This window comes from Dermacentor albipictus, chromosome 5 (assembly GCF_038994185.2).
Source record: "Dermacentor albipictus isolate Rhodes 1998 colony chromosome 5, USDA_Dalb.pri_finalv2, whole genome shotgun sequence".
Classification (NCBI taxonomy): domain Eukaryota; kingdom Metazoa; phylum Arthropoda; class Arachnida; order Ixodida; family Ixodidae; genus Dermacentor; species Dermacentor albipictus.
Genome location: NC_091825.1, coordinates 168,878,472 through 168,898,433, shown reverse-complemented (window position 1 = coordinate 168,898,433; position 19,962 = coordinate 168,878,472). Strand labels below are relative to the sequence as shown.

Genomic DNA, 19,962 nt, shown 5'->3' with positions numbered 1-19,962 from the left:
ATCGTGATCTCTACTCGAGGCGTGTGTGCACACTGGACGCATCCTGCGCCTGCCACCAGCAGTTCGATTGCGCTTCTTTGCACACCGTGCAAACGCTGCAGTTAAATCATCGCTGGAGAAAAGTTGTTACGTGCCGCGGCCAATGAATGTTTCTGTCTGCGTTTAAGACTAGCAGTAAGCAGCACTGATTTTAGATTGCAAGGATGCTCCCTTTTGCGAAAACCTCCTTCAAGGCATACACAACGAGGCGTTTGACGAAACAGAATTGTCAATTCGTTCGTTGCCTCTCAGAAATCCCGAAGAACATTATTATCCTTCTGTTATTGCTATCCTTGCAACATGTTTGTGTTATGTGGACTCCATTGCCTATGGCGGAGTAGAACTTGCAACAGGCACGCGAAAAGACTGCGATCGTTGTTTTTGAAGTTTAAGCTTTAAACGATTTAAGTTAAACGATTTTTGATTAAACGTCTGGTTGAGACGAAACACTTGGGTAGATTTCTTTTTACCCTTCACGAGTAGATTTTCTTGAATATGCAGTACATGAACTAGGCTTACGTGATTGTGTGCATGCGTGTGCGTGTGTGTGCGTGTGTGTGTGTGAGTGTGTGCGTGTATGCGCTTGTACGTGCGTGTGCGCCGAATAGCACCCGATGCGTAACTCAAGCAACGCCTGCACACTTCGGAACAACGTGGACACTTGCTGCTCGAATGCCAAATTATTCAATAGTCGTGTGTGGAGCTGAGCAAATGCCAGCAACTGAATCTTGCTCGAACTGCGCTCAATAGTTTTTGTTGTCGTGATTAAACTCGATATGAGGTTCATGATGTTGTACTAAAAGTATTCTTAATCACAGGACTAGCTTCTCATCTGTCATTTCCGTTGTTTGATGCGCTGTGCCTCACTTATCCTTCACCTCCCTTCCTTAATTTCGATTCTCTTAAAGCGGGTAGGCGTGATGTCCCTATGTGGAGACAATTGCTGGCCAACTTGAGAGAGAGAATAGAATTTATTGAGAGGAAAGACAGAGAGGTCGACCTGAGCTATCGCGTTCTAGTCTGCTACTCTGCACTGGAAAAGAGGGAAGGGGAGTGAAAGTGCTAGGATGGGTGAGGATGATAAGAAAAGTGGTGAGTGCCTATGTATTTGAGACAGTTGCCTTGCTAGAGCAGCTTGTTAGCTTGGTGTCCTGCAGAAACTTCAACAGCACTTTAGTTGCACGTATTGATTGCAGTGTCCGAGTGGTCGAGGCTAGCTTCCTCCGGCAGTGGTTGCCTGCCAACGCTGGCTAGGAAACTTTCCAACGTCCTTCGCTCCAGCATCTATGCTGGCCCACGTAATTATTTCCCTCTGCGCGGTGTTTATAACACGGTTTACTTGATTATTAATAATAATACATCCGATCACCAAAACTATAAAAAGGATCTATAACGGTAGCCGCACGTGTCGTTAAAGACTGGTCATAGTGTACATTTAGTCATCGGAAACGTGGGCACAAGAGGAACGCGAAGGACAAGATAACTGTGTTGTGCTTTTCCTTCTCCTGTTCGTGTCGGAGTTTTCTGCTTACAGCCTCGCTGCATGAGCAAAGTTTCCGACATTCTCTTGATTCCTGCATGAGAAGCGGCGATAGATGTGAGCTGACGGGTGGGAAGGCGAAAGTGCGATCTCGCGACCCGTTTCATCGATTTATATACCAATTCTTTACAGTACACACGGACATTTGCGCGCTTTGAAGCAGACCCTGCAGAGCAGTGAAGCACGAACATGTGCACGGCCGAGCCCGGCCAATGAAGCGTGCATGGGCTGCGGGATGTGCGGCGCATCAGCCGCCAGCAACTCTCTCGCGACCTCATCGCGCGCGGCTGCATTAATGGCCCTTGGTGGATCCCGAGAGGCCGCGCAGGTGAAGTGGCGCACCCTGTTGCTTCGATCGGCCGGCGGTGCTGCACGCTCCTGGAGGTGGCGTGCGTGGATGGCCACTGTCGCCTGCCAAGCTCCGGCGTGGCCCACAAGGCCAGCTAAATTATGAGGCACGGCGTATGGTCGGGGACTCTAGAAAAATTTTGACCCCCTGGGTTCCTCCCACGCGCAGCCATGTGAAATGCGTTGTCGCATTTCGCCCCCGGGATCTAGTGCGTGCTCAGAGTTCAACCACCGTGCCAAGAGTCTTGTTCAACACTGCCCTTTTGCCTTTTGGTCGCTGCACTCTCGTTCCGCGTAAACTACACTGATTCAGTGGAACATCTTCGACAAAAAGTGGAATGTACGTGGTCACTAAGATGGTCTAATAACTTAGTGGCACTTTTAACGAAATTAGGAGTATTGAATGGATGGAAGGCTTTTATTGATTATTCAAGCGAAGGGAAAAGGGAATGAGGAAGGGGTAGGGTTGGAGGGAGCGAATAGTTGGGTCCTTATTCCAGAGCATCAGTCACCCTGGCTACCCTCGCCGCCTGGTCTAGGAGGCCCCTTTCGGTCTCCAGCCCCTGCGCGGCGAGGTGTCTACATTGAGAGTGTTATGCGGCAGCAGAAGCATGGAAAAGGACTTTCGCCGCCCATAGGTTCCACTTGGTAAGCATATCATTTTTTACAGGTATATGAAACTTACTCAATTATGTGCAATGCGATTAGGAGTGTGTTGTTGCATCGAGATATGTGTCACTGAGAATTCAATTTCGTCAGAAGGTCGTGCAGTGCAGAGCGACGATAGCGGGTCTACAGATGCGCATCGGCGAACAAGCAAATTATAAAAATGCAACTTCCTGAAATATGATTCCACCAGCTGTTCTTGCAAGACGCCGTTACCGCACGGCAACAGTTACTACAGGCACCACGCCCGAGAGCACGTTGGCGGTACATTGGCCATATCGAGTATACTGCAGCATCGAACGTGTTGCACAACACGTGTTTGAAAAGTACCCTTGCCCAAATGTTGACTGGGTTGCTCTCTTCCAGTTGATCGACACAAGTCTCCAACTTTCTGTGACACCTTTGTATTATTCCAAACCCAACCTGAGTATCATGTAATCCAAACAACGCAACCGGGAATCTATAGAAAGTCGGAAAAAGATTCACCGTAAGGCAACGCTAACAATTCTGAGCACCCTTAATACAGAGCCTAGTGATGTGCCGGTGAGATGCGAGGTTGCGAACAAATAGACCAATCACGCAATCAATCAATGGTGTTTGCCGTGGAACAACCACTGGAGTCTTGGTGCTGGCGGGCAACAACAAGAACAACAATAATAATAATACACAATAATATTATTAATTACGGTTATTATTACTTTTCTGCGCATTTTGTCTCGCGTATTTTTAAATACACCGGTACGAAGAACCCGTAGCTATTCCTGGGCACATACGAAGTGGTTAAGGGCGATATGAATTGCGCAACAGCGTGGTATCGCGTAAATAACACTGGGAACTAACGCTACATGGTGCTAGTAGTAACTGTGGGAAGTCAGTTCTTCACGCCCCTTTCGCTGTGAATTGCCAAAGGTCACACAGCCGCGCTGCTGAGACGCTCTGAAAGCAGGTCATCTGGCGCACCTCGCCGGCTCCGTAGGCGAGCTCGCTGCCAGGGCACGGCTGCCCCTTGGTGCGATGCATTTGTTATGGGCGCCGCCGCATGCGCAGCGCCCGCTTCCCGCCGGAGTGGCCGAGAAGACAAGCGACGCGAATGCGCTCAAACCTCCGCGGCCTCGGTGGCATGCCTTTGCCCAACCCGCAAAGGAAATCAACTCGATGGAAATCTGCTTTTGAAAAAAAAAAGAAAAAGCTGCCTCAAGTGATAGTGCACTCATTCTGCCTTCCAAGCAGCAAGCTACTATTATGACACGCAAGGGCTCTGCACTAAAGCGAGGCTTTCATTGACTACCACCCTGCAGTTGGGCGTGGCTGTGTTTCTCGCCCAATAAAGTGCATCTATTGCGAAGACTAACAAAAGATGGTGACTTGGTGGGCCATTTTGGCACTAGTGCGCGGAGTGTGCGCTTGCAAGGAATTTTATGTATATTTTGTAACACGAGTCGATCCTCCAGCAAGTGTCAATGAAAGCGTGATAATGATATCATAGTGCAGCAACTCAGCTGAGGCTCGCGGAGCCGCACTCCTTGCCTGATTTGTGTGTCTTCGCGCAGACTCGCGGCGGCCCCTCAAGCAGCAGCAATCCAATGCTCGGTGCAGACGCTCTACGTGATATAACGCTCTCTGGTCTGATTGGAGCTTCAGGGACAGCTGGTGTGCTTCAGTGAGTAATGAAACACACCGCGCCTCATGAGGTAAGCCGTGAATGACTCGGAGTGCAACATGGTGGTCCCGTTCCAATTTAGACAACGAACTACGTGGCACGTTCAACACTGGCAAGGTATACATCATACCAGAAAGTACAGATTATTTATATACCTGTAGTGCTGTGATCTGGTCACAGCCGTCGCCCCTAGAAGTCAAGGCGGCCACATATTTGAGTAGGGACAGCGATTTGCGCCACACAGAGGTGGCGGCAGGGCTTCATGATAGGCGATAATCGATAATTACGCCCAGGTAGCGGTGTTTCTGCACCCAGTCTATCAGTGTAGCTCCGACGTATAGCCGTCTCATGGTTCGACGAGCGCGTTGTCCAGGATGATACGCAATTGCGGCTGACTTAACGGGTGAAAACTGCAGACCAACTTCATCCATCTACACTTATGTCACATTCCGAGCTCTCTACAAGATTCCACGACCATTGATCCACAGTACGATGCCATCAGCATAGATTGCTATGCCTATTGGAAAGTCGGATGCAAACTTACCAACATATAGAATGCACCCACAGTAGCTTGTCGAGAGAAGAGTGGCTATGACAGGTAGGCCCACCGGAAAGTACGAAACGCAACACTTAGGGATTCTGTACTTCTGGCGCCACAGTGGGACATACCCATTCTGTAGGATTGACCCAGTGACACATAGGAAATCGCTAAATCAAAGAAAGTCAGGAAAAACCAAGAATCCGTTGAATATAATGCGCTATTAGGCTTCAGAGATGCCTACGATCAGATATATGTTCAGAATTTGTTGAAATTTATTTTTTATGACGGAAAATAGAGGTGAACTTGCTGGCCTTTAGTTTCAGCCCATTTGTTGATAATTGCCTTTGGTGCACATATTACATTCCATTATACATGCACAAATATATACTATCAGATTTCGACGAACAAGGAAACGTTCACTTTAAAAATTCTGATGTTCTGAGCATTGCTCAGAACGTTCTTTAGCGAAATTTCATTCCACATTAAAATATTAGAACGGACAGCGTCAGAAGCTGTCGTGTCATGCAGTTTTTTTACGCATAAGTGCAAATTTTTCCTTCGAGGTTATTCAGTAAAAATGTCCCCTTGTGTTACCTGCATCGCGAGTCTGTGCAAGCCCACAGAAATACATCGCTCAGGCTCTACCTCAAGACTTATGCCTTGACCTTTGCCATACCACTTGTACGAGTACCGTAGGTGGGCCGAACTTTAGGGCCTTGTCTGATGGTTGCTTTGTCACTCACAATATGGGAGAGTTTGTCACGCTCGAAGGCTCTTTTCCGAGGCAGTGTGCCAGAAGCAAGAGGATCTCCGTGAAAACTGCCGTCATGAGCTCAGGGCAGCACCAGTTAAAGGTGCCGCAAGAAACCTCATGTAAGGGATCGATTGCTTCTGCCAAAGCATAAGTCGGCACATACCGATGCTACGGTCACTGTGAGGCAAGCAGCCACCAGATGGCGACAGAACCTCAGGTGAAAAATTTGAGTTTAGAGCTGGTTGCCTATAAGGGCAAGAAAATACCGGAGCAAACATTCGCAATCAGATGACGCTTGTGCATGCTGCAGCAAAAATTCGGAGTCCACCCTGCACATGCTAATGGAATGCGAAGAGATTCACCCAGCGAGACCAGCACGTAACGTACAACTTCCAGAAGCGCTTGGGTTCAAAGTAGACAGGAGTACAAACGTTCAGCAGTTGAGATAAGCAAGGGACGTTTAAGGTATTGGTGGAAAAAAAGCAGGGAAGCGATTGATACTACCGAATCCATTACAGACAGAGGCAGTGCTGCAATGTAAATACATGTAACACAAGTCACTATATATGACGAACACACAAGCATGATTTTATTACAACAGCCTCCTCTCCACATTCATCTGTGTCCTGTGCTTCCGATGATTAAAACAAATAAAAGGCAGTCGTTGTTCTGTTGTATTTAGGTTGACCGTCATAGGTGACGTAGCAGACTCGTAGATAGCAGCAGTCGATACTAATTTTATAACTCGCAGGTAATGATGAGGTAGGAGAATAAGTCGTGTGGATGTTAAAAAATACGTATGAATGACAGGACCTGATAGCGCTGTCGCTCTGCATTCACGCGAGTAAAGCTTGAGGGCCTAGGACCTTTCTTTTTTCTTATTGCGATGCCAGCTATATGGACAATCAAGGTGAATCTGCGCCATCGTCGCCGCCGTGATGTTCCACACAACATCGCAGCCGCGCGCTGTACGCTGCAGGTGTGAGCGGAAACTTGCGAGTCTGAGCCGAGAAGGACGGCGGCAGCGTGCGGCGGTGCGTGTCTTCTCGCAAAGGGAAGAAGGCGGGGCGCCGTCTTCTCACGCGCGCAAGGGGGGAGAGCGCCACGAGGGGGGGGGGGGGGGACAGCTGAGTGCGCAAATCCTCTTCCACTCCAGCTGCGGCGGCTGAGCACGGCCACGCGTCTTGGAAGCAGTCTGCGCTGGGTCTAAAGGCTAGCCGACCTGAGATAGCTGATGGCTTCGTGTGTACTGTGGGCTCGTGCGCATCGTTTGCGTTGAAGCAAGAAGCAGCACGAATGGGAATGCACTTTCCGCCCCTGCCTCTCGTCGGGCTCGGCAGCAGCGCTTCGGGAATGTTGCTTCAAAATCCGCTCTGCTTCTCGGTGCAGGTTCTCGCTACCCTAATCACAGTATGGTCACCGAACCAGGCTTGTGCATCGGACAGACTTCATTGCCACAATCTTGGTGACAGCGTCATCGAGGTATCAGTGGATGGTGACATGTGCGAGATCAGCGAGAACATCCCGCCTTTCCTCCTGACATCTGCGCTTGCGCCTTCATCTGTGACGTCACATCTCGTGGGACTTCCAGCGCCGTTGAAACGGGTCGCACTGCAAGTTGCCTCCTGTGGGCTCGGCAGCAGCGCTTCGGGAATGTTGCTTCAAAATCCGCTCTGCTTCTCGGTGGAGGTTAGTTCTTACTTACCTACGAAGTGCTATCGTAGTGACAACCGTTTCCTGATGCTGCTGCCATGCCCACTGCCATGCCCACTGCTGTTGTCTGATATGTTTCCGTTTGTGTTGAATCTTTTATCATGTGGCGATATTGAGGCGAACCCAGGTCCGACTGAGAAGGAACTCTTGATGAAGCTACTTGATGGCCAGAATAACATGATGACCACCATGAATAGCCTATTATCGAATCAAAATAGAATGGAATTAGATATAACAGATATGAAGGAAAGACTAAGCTGTTTAGAGGGTAACTCGTCTGTTCTGCAATCTTTAGAACAAGAATTTAAAAACGTGAAGTCATTTGTCGCTACTTTGCAAACACAGGTGTCATATTTACAGAATAAGTTAGATGACCAAGAAAATAGAGGTAGACGGAACAACCTGATCATTTACGGGATACAGGAACATGACAATAAAACAACGGATAGCCTAACAAAAATACTACAAGACGATCTTTTCAAGGATAAGCTGGGACTCAGTGTTAGTGGCATGGAGAGATGTCACAGACTAGGCAAAAAGAGCAGAAAAGGCCGCCCAGTGATAATTAAATTCTTGGATTATCGTGAGAAACTAACAATTCTCAGGTCTTGTTCAAAGTTAAAAGGAAGAAACTTTTCCGTAAAAGAAGACGTTTCATTCAGAGTGCGTCAAATACGAAAAATATTGTGGCTAAGTGCGAAACAGGAAAAAGAAAATAATGCTAAGGTGAAGTTGCTCTTTGATAAGTTAAGCGTGGACGGCGTAATGTTTGGCTGGGACGAAGCTAAAGATAAGCGCTTTAAAATTACTAAAAAGAAATGAATTGAGAAGATAAACAGCAGGCCTTTCACAATTCTTAACATGAATTGCCGCAGTGTCGTGAATAAGACTGTCCAGCTTGAGAGCGTACTTTTTTCACTAGAACCCGACGTGGCCGTACTAACTGAAACTTGGTTAAGCGATGATATATTTGACAGTGAATTCGTACCAAAGAATTATAAAGTGTTACGTAGGGACCGGGATAGAAAAGGGGGAGGTATTGCTATACTGTATAAATCTTCCATTATGCTGCAGACAATGCCTGATGTTCCGGATGTAGAAAGCATATTTTGTAAATTATATGTCAATAATTTTAGATATATCCTTGCAGGTTTGTACAGACCTCCTAACTCCACTGTTGATTACTTGGAGCGCTTGTCAACTTATATGCATTCATATGTAACGCAAGAAGATAAATTAATATTAACCGGTGATTTCAACCTGCCAAATATCAATTGGGAAACTTTTTCTTCGTATCCAATTCAAAGTGCGGAAAGTGTTATGACTAATATAGCTTTTAATTTTGATCTACTGCAAATTGTGCAGGATTTCACAAGAATTCAAAATGATTCAAGGTCCATTCTTGATTTGTTTTTTGTAAGTGGCACCATTAAAGACTGCATCTCACATACAGTAACATCTTGTATTTCTGATCATAAAGCAGTTGTCCTGACGTTGAAAAGTGCTTTAATAAATCGAACCAATAACGTTCAATGTTTTCCAAATTTTTCAAGAGCACAGGATGACTCTATAATAGATGCGCTAGCTTTTAACTACGATCACTTTCAAGGTCTTGATTGTAGTGTAAACGACCCCTGGCTTTTCTTTAAAGACCTCTTTAAACCTTTTCTTTAAACCTTTTAGACCTTTTCTTTAAAGACCTTGATTGCGTAGAACGCTTCGTTCCTAAAATAGTGAAGAAGTCGGAGCGCCGCAATCCATGGATTACGCGGGAGACGTTACAGATGAGGCGGAAACTTAAGCGATTAAAAAAGAAACGCGCCCTAATGAAGGACGGCGAAGAACTTAAATCCGATATTGATAACTTGTCCGAAAAACTTCACGAAAAGATTGTCAAAGATAAAGAGTATTATCACAGCACATTACTACCAGACTTTGTCAGATCATCTCCCGAGAAATTCTGGAGGGTTGTGACGCCCACCTCTTCGTCTTCCGACACCTTTTTTATTAACGGTGAAAGTGTGCGGGATGAGAAAATTGTGTGTTCTGCTTTTAATAACCATTTTAAAAGTGCATTTACAAGTGATGATGGCTGTTTACCATGCTTTTCTGCTGAACTGCCTTCCCTTCCGACATTGTTATTTCGGAACAAGGTATTCTAAATTTATTGTTAAAGCTTGACATTAAGAAGTCTCCAGGACCAGATGATATTCCGAACTGTTTTCTAAAGCGTTATGCTGAATGGTGTGCAAAATATCTGTACATTCTATTTGTGAAGTCAATTAACGAAGGATCACTACCGGAAGACTGGAAAATTGCTAGAATAAAACCTTTACATAAATCGGGGGATAAATCACGCATCAATAATTACAGACCGATTTCATTGACATCAACATCTTGTAAGCTCTTAGAACATATAATTCATAAACATATAACTGGATTTCTAGACGAACATAACGTTTTCACAAACATGCAGCATGGTTTTAGAAGTGGCCTATCGACGACTACTTAACTAGTTGAAATCACACATGACTTTGCTAACACTGTAAACAAAGGGAAACAAACAGACGCGATATTCATGGATTTCAGCAAGGCATTTGATAGGGTGTCTCATGTTAAATTGCTTCATAAGCTAAGAGCTGTGCTTAAAAATGATAAAATACTAGCATGGATTAAAGCCTACCTTACAAACCACCATCAGTTTGTTACTATAAATAAAACAACCTCTGATATAGCTGCTGTAAATTCTGGTGTCCCACAGGGATCCGTTCTTGGCCCCCTTTTCTTTTTGTTATATATAAACGATATTGTCACTAACCTCTCTGTTAAAATCAGGCTTTACGCTGACGACTGCGTTCTGTACGATGAAATAACAACGGAAGAAGACCAACTTAGGTTAAACAGGGACTTTAATAAGGTAGTTGAGTGGTGTAGACAATGGCAAATGAGCATTAATTTCGAAAAGACAGTATATATGCGGATAACATTAAAAAAGAAGCCACTGGTATATCGCTATGGCACAGAAAACGCTTTTTTGGCAGAGGTAACACAATATAAGTACCTTGGCTTGTACATAACAAAGGATCTTTCCTGGTCAAAGCACCTTGACACAGTAATAGCAAATTGTCGCCGCAAGTTGTTTTTTCTAAGACGCGTATTAAAATCTTCCACACCAACAGTACGTCTATTGGCATACAAAACACTAGTCCGCCCCGCTTTAGAATATGCTATAGTTATATGGGACCCGTTCACTAAAAGCGATATTGGAAAGCTAGAAAGCTTACAGAAAAAAGCAGATCGATTCGTTTACAATACATGTGGGCGTAGTTCTATTACTAACCTTTTATCTCGGAGCGGCTTGCCTTCTGTAAGTGACAGAAATCGTGCATGTCGTTTAAAGTTCTTTTTTCAAATGATAAATGGTCACTACAACATCGACACGTCTCGCATTATCACCTATGCACCAGGTTACGCTACCAGACAGCGACACTCACTAGCTGTAACACCATTTACAACACGTGTCAACTGCTTCATGTATTCCTTTTTTCCAAGAACTATAGTAGATTGGAATAAGCTGACCGATAAAACTGTAACACAGGACTCACTATCACTTTTTGAAACATATCTTTAACTTTTTTTTTGTGCACTTGCTGAGATTGTCAGTGATAGCACTGTTTTACTGTATGATTGGGAAAGATCACCGATGTAACCTTGAAGCGCTTGTTTTTTGCGCCTGTTTTTTTTTTGCGCCTGTGTTTTCTGCGCCTGTTTTCTGCGCTTGTGTGAAACCCTTGTGTGAAGCGCTGGTTTGAGGAATTTTTGAGTGCAATTCCCCATTGTTGTATTTATATTGTTTCGTGAACTTATTCGTGTACCACGCTGCTAAGATCTTGTTTAAGATAGCAGTATTTATAAATAAATAAAATAAAATCACGCCAGCGCTCTGACAATGAGTGCCCGCGATTACCGAGCGAGATGTGCTCTCGTTTCTCTGTGCGAGCGTGGCAACGTGCTTGTTAATTTTATTCGTAAGCAAACGTTTACAGCACTTTAGGCCGCTCATAAAACGGTTAGCTTTACCTCGTAATGTTGTCGAATTACTTGCTGTCACTATTAATGCTTCGCCTTTCGGGTGAAACAGACAGTTTACGTAACAAATTGACTCCAACCCTGCTGTCCGCCAGCAACTTCTCGACTTCGATGTTGCTTTCTTTTTCTATAGCGAAACTGCGCAGGGCACAGTGGTATTGCTTTCGTAATGTCCGCAGCACTACGTGACCGAGATTGAGGAGAACGAGTAGCAAGCAAGCTTATGAGAAGGCATTTCATTGAAATGATTTCAAATTTATGGGCGCAATGGTAACGTAGCAAGGGTTTCATTATGCAAGCGCTACCCCTATTTTCCCTTATGGAAGTAAATTTTTGGAAGTAACTTTATGGAAGTAAAGGCGACGTTTCCAAGAACAATGGCAGAAAAAGCAAGATCTAAGAAGACCGTATGTTTTGTATGCAAGTGGGCCGCTAGAAGCGTAGAGCAAGTGTACGTATTATCGTTCTAGTGCGTAACTGACTTCCTCTTCTGCACGAGACCCTTTTTTTCGACTCCTTGCTGCGTCTTTCAACAAATGAACGATTTCAGAGGCTATGCAATTGATGCTCGAATGAAGTTTTTGTTCTGTACTTGAATATTCTCAAACAATACTTAATAATGTTTTCTTCGATTCGCCAAGAAAAACGTGAGGTTGGATGCTGCACGCGCAGCTCGGCCAAGTGAACAAGCAGTCTCCAAATGCTGAATATTCAAGAAAGTCCCTCCACATAGAATTGTCGGGCCTTAGAAACTGCACCCATCCATCAATCGCTATTCATTTCAAAATTTTCAGTTGGAACGCGCACAGCGTAATCAAAATCTGTTCTGTCACCTACAGCGAAGGCTATTTCAACGTCCCGGCTTCGCCACTGCGCCCCCCCCCCCCCCCCCCGTGTGTCGTCTTAGAGGCCGCGACATATCAGTGTCCGTTCCGAGAAACAGCATCACTGGTAAACTTGACCACTGACGCGGAACGGCGGGAGCGCCGTGCAACAAGGCGGCGCCATTTGCGCGCTCTCATTACCGCTTTAGGTCCGCCCGACGGACGTTCGGCCTCGCCAACTCGTTGCACGCAGAGTGCCACAAACAACGCGCAGCGAAAGGCGCGCTCGTAAAAGCTGCCCGCAGATTCCAGTTGTCCTGCTCTCGTTTTAGAACGACCACACGTGACCTACTAATTTGTTCTTAAGAGGACGCAGGCGCTGCTCGCTTTCAGTGGTCTCCACGAAAGGACATATATTTGCACATGGAGCGGCGCCCGCGCAATGCAGCGATACGCTGTTGCTGTACATTTTGTTGCATCCGTGAAGGCGAGCTTCACTTGTGCATTCTATACCGTCTCTTTTCAAAGTATTTTCTTTTTTCACGTAACCTTCGTATGACTTTGAGGGGAAAATATTCTTAAGATCAGTTGCTTAAGTTCGAATACAGCGTTTGGAAATCGACTGCTGCAAACAATGCCCGTCCGTCTTTGCAGCCGTTCCAACCTTCAGCCGAGGCCCGGCGACAAAACCAGCTCGCGCTCCAACTATAGTCATCGGGAGGGACAAGGAGGACAGCTAATTTCAAGGGAAATAAGAAGTGATATGCCGCCAAATAGCACGCTTCCCTCGTGGTCAATAAAACGGGACGCCCGACCATCTGCTGGCAGCAGCAGCTTGATCCTACGGGCAGCGTTTGTAAGAAGAGTTTCGCAGTGACGAGAAGCCGATCACCAAGAGGCAGTGATTGGCTCTGTAATCTTATGAGGGAACTGCAGCGTGCACAGTCGAACGCCTTTGTAACGAAACGCTTGGGGCTTCCGAAATCATTGTTTGCGTACGTCACTGCTTTGCAAAAGTCGCGCACAGGACAGCCCAACGTGAAAAGCATTGTTCCTTCCTTGTACAGGTCATTTCACTGTAGAGGCCCTCGACTGTGGTCCTTAAATATCACTCCATTTTCCTAACATTCTTCGAGTGCATCTGCACGTCGAATATGATTAGCGAATGATGGCGCAGTGGAATTCTTTAGAATCTGTTCCTCTGCCTTAGAGCGTGTGCGTGTTGCGGCTTTCAAAGGCCGGCCCGGCCCTTACTGTTGGGGTTTTCAATGAATTTACTGGGCCCGACAACAATCCTAAGGTGTGAGTGCGTGTGCACACATACCCCTGCAACATTGAAAGTGTCGTCTGTTTACCCAAGTAGCGCACTGAAGTGCGGTCCTATTCCGGCTGCATGTACAATCACAGCACGGCGGCGTAGCACCCCGCGCCGACAAGCGGTCAAGTAGGAATAACTTTGCCGTGTTTTCGAACTTGCGGCTCGGCTGAAACGTACACATCGCCGGTGCCATTCCTGGAAAGGCCGAGGCAGCGTCTCGTTGCTGCTCTCCCACACCATCCACGTGTGTGCATCCGGAAGCCACAGTTCTGCACTCTCAGCCTATTGAGGCAGATGTTTGCGCGCCTTCACCGCCCATCGATTGCGCTTCGTTTTTGCTCCTTCCACGCGTCTACGGCCAAGCGGCAGCAGCGAGCCGCAAAGCCCCGCGCTTTGCACTAAAAACCCGCGCAGCGCTGAGCAAGCTCTCATCGCGCGCACAAATGCCAGCGCGAGGGCGTCTGCTCTCGCCAGTAGCGAGGCCAGCGAAGAATTTGAGCGCGGTGTGCTTTGCAAAGCTACGAGCATGCGACGATGGCATTCTGTCGGAGATTTATTCAACCCGAGCGCTTCTCGGGCGCGAAAGGGCGAATGCGTGACGTGCCTTGCCCGCCGCTGCAGGGATGCTGCGGGGCAGAGTTTGCGTACCGGATACTGTGTGTGCGTGCCCGCGCTAACGCACCACTCAGTCGAGCAGAGAAAGATTTCTAACGTAAAACGGCGGATGTCAATAGAAATTGCTCTTTCGGGCTCAAGTTCATACCGCGCAAAGTGCACCCGACCCAGTTAGGAAAAATAGAAGGAGGTGTCGCCAATACGACCGAGAATGGCAGAGAAACGCGTAGGAGAGTTTGGCTAGCGCCTGAAAGATAGAAAACCAGAAACACTTCAGAGTCTGCAGTGGACACAGTCGTCCCTGTCATTCGTGTTGGTGACGCTAAGTATTAGAGATACTCAAGGCAGAGTTTTGCGTTGATCCTAATTTCTTGCACTCTATAAGTGAGGGACACTTCTTACATCTCACTGGTTGATTTTCGCAGTAAGCTTCTCAGCCTTATATTTAAAACTTTTCACACAACATTTACGTCCTCAAATAGTTGGGAAAATTATGCGTACGTCAGCAGACCGTAAAAAAATGGTGACATTGGCGACGCAGTCATGATGGGCTGGTCATACAAGACGGAAGACGGAACAGCTCCAGTTGTAGTTTCATACAGAGGTTTGATTTTTTTTAGCAACAGAAAAGTGACTTACAATTGAAGTATAGATATCACGGTCATGTTAGGTTTACAATTCAAATATCCAGTTTTGCCCCCTATGGTAAGGAAAGAAGATGACTCGCCATACCGATCCTGCGAAAGCGGATCTCCAGCGAAGCTGCTGAAAACCACCGCTACAACTGCTCATGGCGGTATGCCATGCTTTACTGCTATAGAGCAATAGTAGTAATGGTAATCTTCACAGTACGCCTCCGCTGGTCGTGTTGCCGGTTCTTTTTCCCTGTGCTGCTCTTCGTATTCACGCTGCTACTCGGGAGTCCCAAGTACGCGTTGCCTACCCATAGCGGTGCCGCAACAACAATAAAATCAGCTGCTAGGCTGGTTCCTTTATATACGAAAGGCTAGTGGCGCCACTTCCCACGTCGCAAGCTGCCGTCGCCGCGACAGCTTGAGCTACAATAATCTTTACCGGGAGGCGTATGTAGGGAGCGATACGTGTTTCGCATTGTAAGGAGCGCCTCATCTCCCATTATGCGGTTCCGATGCCTGTTTTGTGCATGCTCTTCATTGAAACGAATGCTGTTCTGTATGTTGTACGTGCGATTCCAAAGAATAAATTCACTGTTCGCTTCACTTTGCTGTGTGCTTGAAGCCTGCTTCACCCCCGCGGCGGGTCGGCCCGGTATTGCACTGCCTCTGCGTTCGGCCCGCATTTCTACTCGCGGACAACGACACGAGAAATTCACAGACGATTGCGGTACAGCCTAATGCCCAATTTGAGCGCAGCTCTAGATGCGTTTTCATGTCGCGATACAATGGCTGGCCCGGACATTCTGTCTCGTGAGGCACACTGCAAACGGAGCGAAGTGTGAGACGGCTGCCTCGCTAATTGGGAGATCGCGACAGGCAACGCTTAGGTGACGCGCCGGCGCGATTCACAACAGCCGCCGCGAACAGACCTCCGCTCATGCAGTGCTTTGTTGGCTCTACTCTGGCTTCACCTCGTAGCTATGATCGTGGCCGAGCCCGTCTTGCACGGCACTACGGTTCTCAGGCTTCCGCCGTACCCTCCCTCGCCGCTTTCCTCCTCGGACTCCCTTCGCTGCGCGTTCGCTCGGTTACGAGGCGCGCCGACGCTCGACGCAGAAACGGACGCCGCTGCGCTTTAAAATGCTGACCGCGCAGATGCTAACAGCTTGGCTGTAATAGATGACGCCGTTATGTGCGCTATCAATGAGGTCCCGTTTGTCGATCTTATGTGGCTAATAAACTTGAACAGTTTGGAGCCCGTGCTCGAGGTTATCTTGCTGAGCTATCAAAGTTCCTATAAAGAAGCTCTCGCGAGAGATACGCGAATAAACATTTCACATCGGAGGCTTGCTGAAAATGATGAGGACTCAAAGAAAGGGGTTACATTGTCGCCGTCCCGAACATCAGCCATTTTACTTCTAGCAATGTAAAATTTAACGAAATTTTCAAGTCAGAAAAATAGGAAAAACATTTTTACGGGAAATTTGGAAATATTCATGGCAAATCTCGACAGAGTGATGTTAGTAACTTAACGCACACATACCGCTCTCCTGTTAAGTATCTGAACGTTGTGTGGAACTAGATAACCGAATCATTTTCAATAATATTACACCTTGTTCCAATGCTTTTGAAACCGTTCTAATTTCTCGTCTTTTTAAAAGCGACAGTGCGTCATTTCGATATACAATTAGCTCTAGCCTAAAATGCATTGCGAAACTCTCTGGGATTGTTGCACGTCTTTATCTGTAACCCAGGTATTGTTTTGCCACACTGCGTGACTACGTGGAGGCAACGGGCGCTTCCCCCTCCCCACCTCGCTTTTCTGAAGTGGTTTCACTTGGTGACAACCTGCAAAGTTCCACGAAACTACCGAGCCCTTTCCGTGGGTTGAACTGAGGAGTCCGCAGGCACAGAGCACCATGACGAATCCACTGGCAGCGTTAAGAATTCCACAGAACTGCTGACCCTTGTTAGGAATGGCCGTACGGGGTGACAACGTGCCAGCTATTTCAGCCCGCAGCACGTGCTCCAATCTAACCAGACGGGGCGCACTTCAGAGAACTGCGAATAACCGGCAGCCACGTGGCACGGGGTCAGCTCCACCCGGGACAAAGCAGAGTTCTACGAAGCCCTCTGACGTCGGCTCCGGACCTTTACACCTGTGTGTGTGTGTGCAACACGAGTATGTGAGCCCACCTCCTCCAAAAGGGCGCGTCATCTTCGGTGACGTCGAACGGTGACGTCGGACGATGACTGGACGAACGTTTCCATTCGCTTGGAATCGAGGAGGGACCAAGTGCTTATAAGCAGCGGTTGCCGGCTGCTAGGGTGTGCTCGTCATCGGGAGCTGAGTCCTCGTTGTCATGCTAGAAATATATTCGTGAGCTGTGTGCTCGTAAGCTGTTTGCGGTATGTTAGCCTTGCGGGCTCCATATGGGAGTCGCGCTAGACTGCCAATGTGTCTTAAATGTAAATGTAAATAATGTAAATAAATCCTGTTCACCGAGTTCCTCTCTACGACCTTCAACTCCTTCAAATGGTGGCAGCGGCGAGGTCGTCCGACGACTTCTACATCTGGTTGACAGCGGTGGGATCGTCCGCAAAATCTTACACCCTTGCCGTGGAGACCGGTTCCACGCAGCTTGAACTTCTCCTTTGACGAAAGAGGACAGCGACGCGGTTGACATCAGCACCGATCCTGCCTCGTTCCTGCCGACGACGGGACGCCTAAAGAGATTTAAGGCAGAGCCGGCCCATTGTTTGAAGAGAGAGTCGCCACCAGTCGCCCCGTCGGACTGGTGCGCTCTTCGGCACCGATGCTTGCAGGCTATTAGCTGCCATCTGTACATATTGTATAAAGATGAAGAAATTACGGCCACTGACCAAGTCAAGGTGAAAAAACACACAGAGACGTTTCGGGACCCGTACGGGTTCCTTGATCACACTAAAAGCGGGCAAAAGCCGCAAGTCATTTTTATGGCAAAATGTGACGTAGGGAACGGGTGTAGTTAGCAAGAAGATTCCCATCAGTCCTGTTGATATTGTTGTCAGTAGTTTGAATAAATAAAGATTCTAACAAGAGTCGCGTCATCGAATTCTTTTCCTTAGCTATTATGACAGCGTTTTCCCAATCGATGCGGTGACTGTGATTATCGGCGTGTTCAGCAAGGGCGTTCGATACTTTTTTCTTGTTGGAGACGTCCCTTTGGTGCTCTTTTAATCTTCTCGTGAACTTGCCCGTTTCACCGATGTAGCTGCAACTGCAGTCTGCGCATGGTATCTTGTATATGACACCGGGATAATTCTTGCTTTCAAGCTGATCCTTTACGTTAACAAGCTGATTTCTCAGCTTGTTGGATGGCATGTGGGCTATTCTGAGATCGTATCTTGAGAATACGCGGCTAAGAGCTTCGCTGACGCCAGGAACATATGGGACGCCAGCGCGTTTCATGAGCGACTTGCCTTGAGACGGCTTTGGATGGAGGACCTGGGCTTCCATTTTGTCAATAAACTTCTTGGGGTACCCGTTCCTGGATAATTCGTGACGAATTTTCTGCAGTTCGTTCTGCATTTCATGGTCACTTGAGCAGATGCGTGTGGCCCGCGTCACGAGAGATGAGACAACGGATTGCTTATGGCAAGCCGGGTGGCATGAATTGAAGTTTAAGTTTCATCATCATGTTACCTGACCAGCCGAACTTTCGTCGAACTCTTGACTATATTGTATAAAGCTTTTCGTCTCCTCTTCGTCTGCTGCAAGAGTCCGCCTCTCGTCTACGAGACCGAGTCGCAATACTATGCATCTCGCCCAAGTTGTGAGTGCATCATGACGAAAACACGTTCAAGTACTTGGGTGAATTTTCATGGTTTTGAAAAATTTCCAAGGACCAGCTGCGGGCAAGTGCTTTTGCTCAATGCATATTAATTCCCGAATGCAACGCGCCTTCTTCACATGGTGAAAGGTAATACTCCCGCCTTATAGAATAACGTAATGCATTATAAAAATATGCCGTCGTTAGTGCACGAACAACCCAAATTTCATCTCGCAAGTGCCGTGAAACTAAATTAGAACACCTCAAAGATATTTTAAGTGCAATTTAAAGGTTTTTTACAGGCCTAAAACAAAACTCTGGCTATAAAATATTAAGGATTACGATTAACTGTGGGGAGATTTAAGGCTCCAAACTGCACTGCAGGTATTGAGCGACACCTTCCTTCACCCCTTCGCCTACAGCACGCTTAAAGCATCAGTGTTATTTCTTTCTATACTGAGCCTTAGTGCTGGCCCCAAATAATGTTTTTGTTTCATTCCTTTCTTCCTTCCCTCTTTCCTTCCTTCTTTCATTCCGACCTCATCTGGCATGGATGTCAGCAATCGAACGTGCCACTTCGTGCGGGTAGTGAAATAGTTAACAGCACAAGCAAATTTACTTAGGACATCCGAAAAGAACCCGTTTGTATCGCTCTATGATTTCTGTTTTGTTGCGATAGCAATTATACGGACACTGCAAGCGCATTTCTGCCGTCGCCGTTAGGTTTCGTATAAAGTACAAGGGCGATAATACCATCGCCCTTGGACATCGCCCACTGGACTTTAACACCCATTGCGCATCGTGGTGAATGCCAGAAAGTTCATGGCATGTACCGGTTAGCAACTGTGTAAACTTGAAGGAACCAGGCTTTCCTTCGCCTTGTAGGGCGTGTTGAAACTGGAACCGGCCGATGAGAAACACGCCGCCCGATAACACATGACAGCGAATTATGTTCGGCCAAGACGGGCGTCCCAAAGGCGATCGAGGAAAAATTATTTGCGAGGTCACAACGCAACAAAAACATTCTCGGTGATGCGAACAAGACGGGCCACTATATGCGTACGACAAACCACACTTGAATGAGCTCACTGGGAAACGACCGCCCCGACTCGAAATTTCGCGGCAGACGCACACCATGCAAACGAGCGGCCATCGGCTGAAGAAGAGCGGACACTCGGCGAAAACTGCCGAGAGGAAACGCCTAGTCGTCACACGCGTGTGAATGAACGAGAGGCATGTGAACTGGAGTTAACAGGCAATGCTTTATTTTTATTGTTTCGAGCTATACGTAATATTTTTGCCTCCAAAAGAAGTTACACCTCACGACCTATTTTGCGTGCGTTACCTAGCCACAAGACAATGGGAGGCCAGTGCATGCTCCAGACACGCCACCGGAGCGAGTGAGGCC

The 19,962-nt window shown here is 47.2% G+C and overlaps 1 protein-coding gene across 3 annotated transcripts in view; it reads left to right on the top strand.

Annotated features, from left to right (window-relative positions):
• Window positions 1–19,962, top strand: part of Dh44 (diuretic hormone 44) — a 411,787-nt gene that overhangs the window by 177,007 nt on the left and 214,818 nt on the right. The window contains exon 1 of one of the 3 annotated variants that reach the window (XM_070539302.1): window positions 6,718–6,937. The exons of 1 other annotated variant lie outside the window; for it this stretch is intronic. In XM_070539302.1, coding sequence (XP_070395403.1) covers window positions 6,845–6,937 — 93 coding nt within the window. In that variant the 5' untranslated portion in view covers window positions 6,718–6,844. Of the gene's footprint in view, window positions 1–6,717; window positions 7,238–19,962 lie in introns of those variants that run through there. One more of the 3 variants, XM_065434628.2, reaches the window with a different exon arrangement.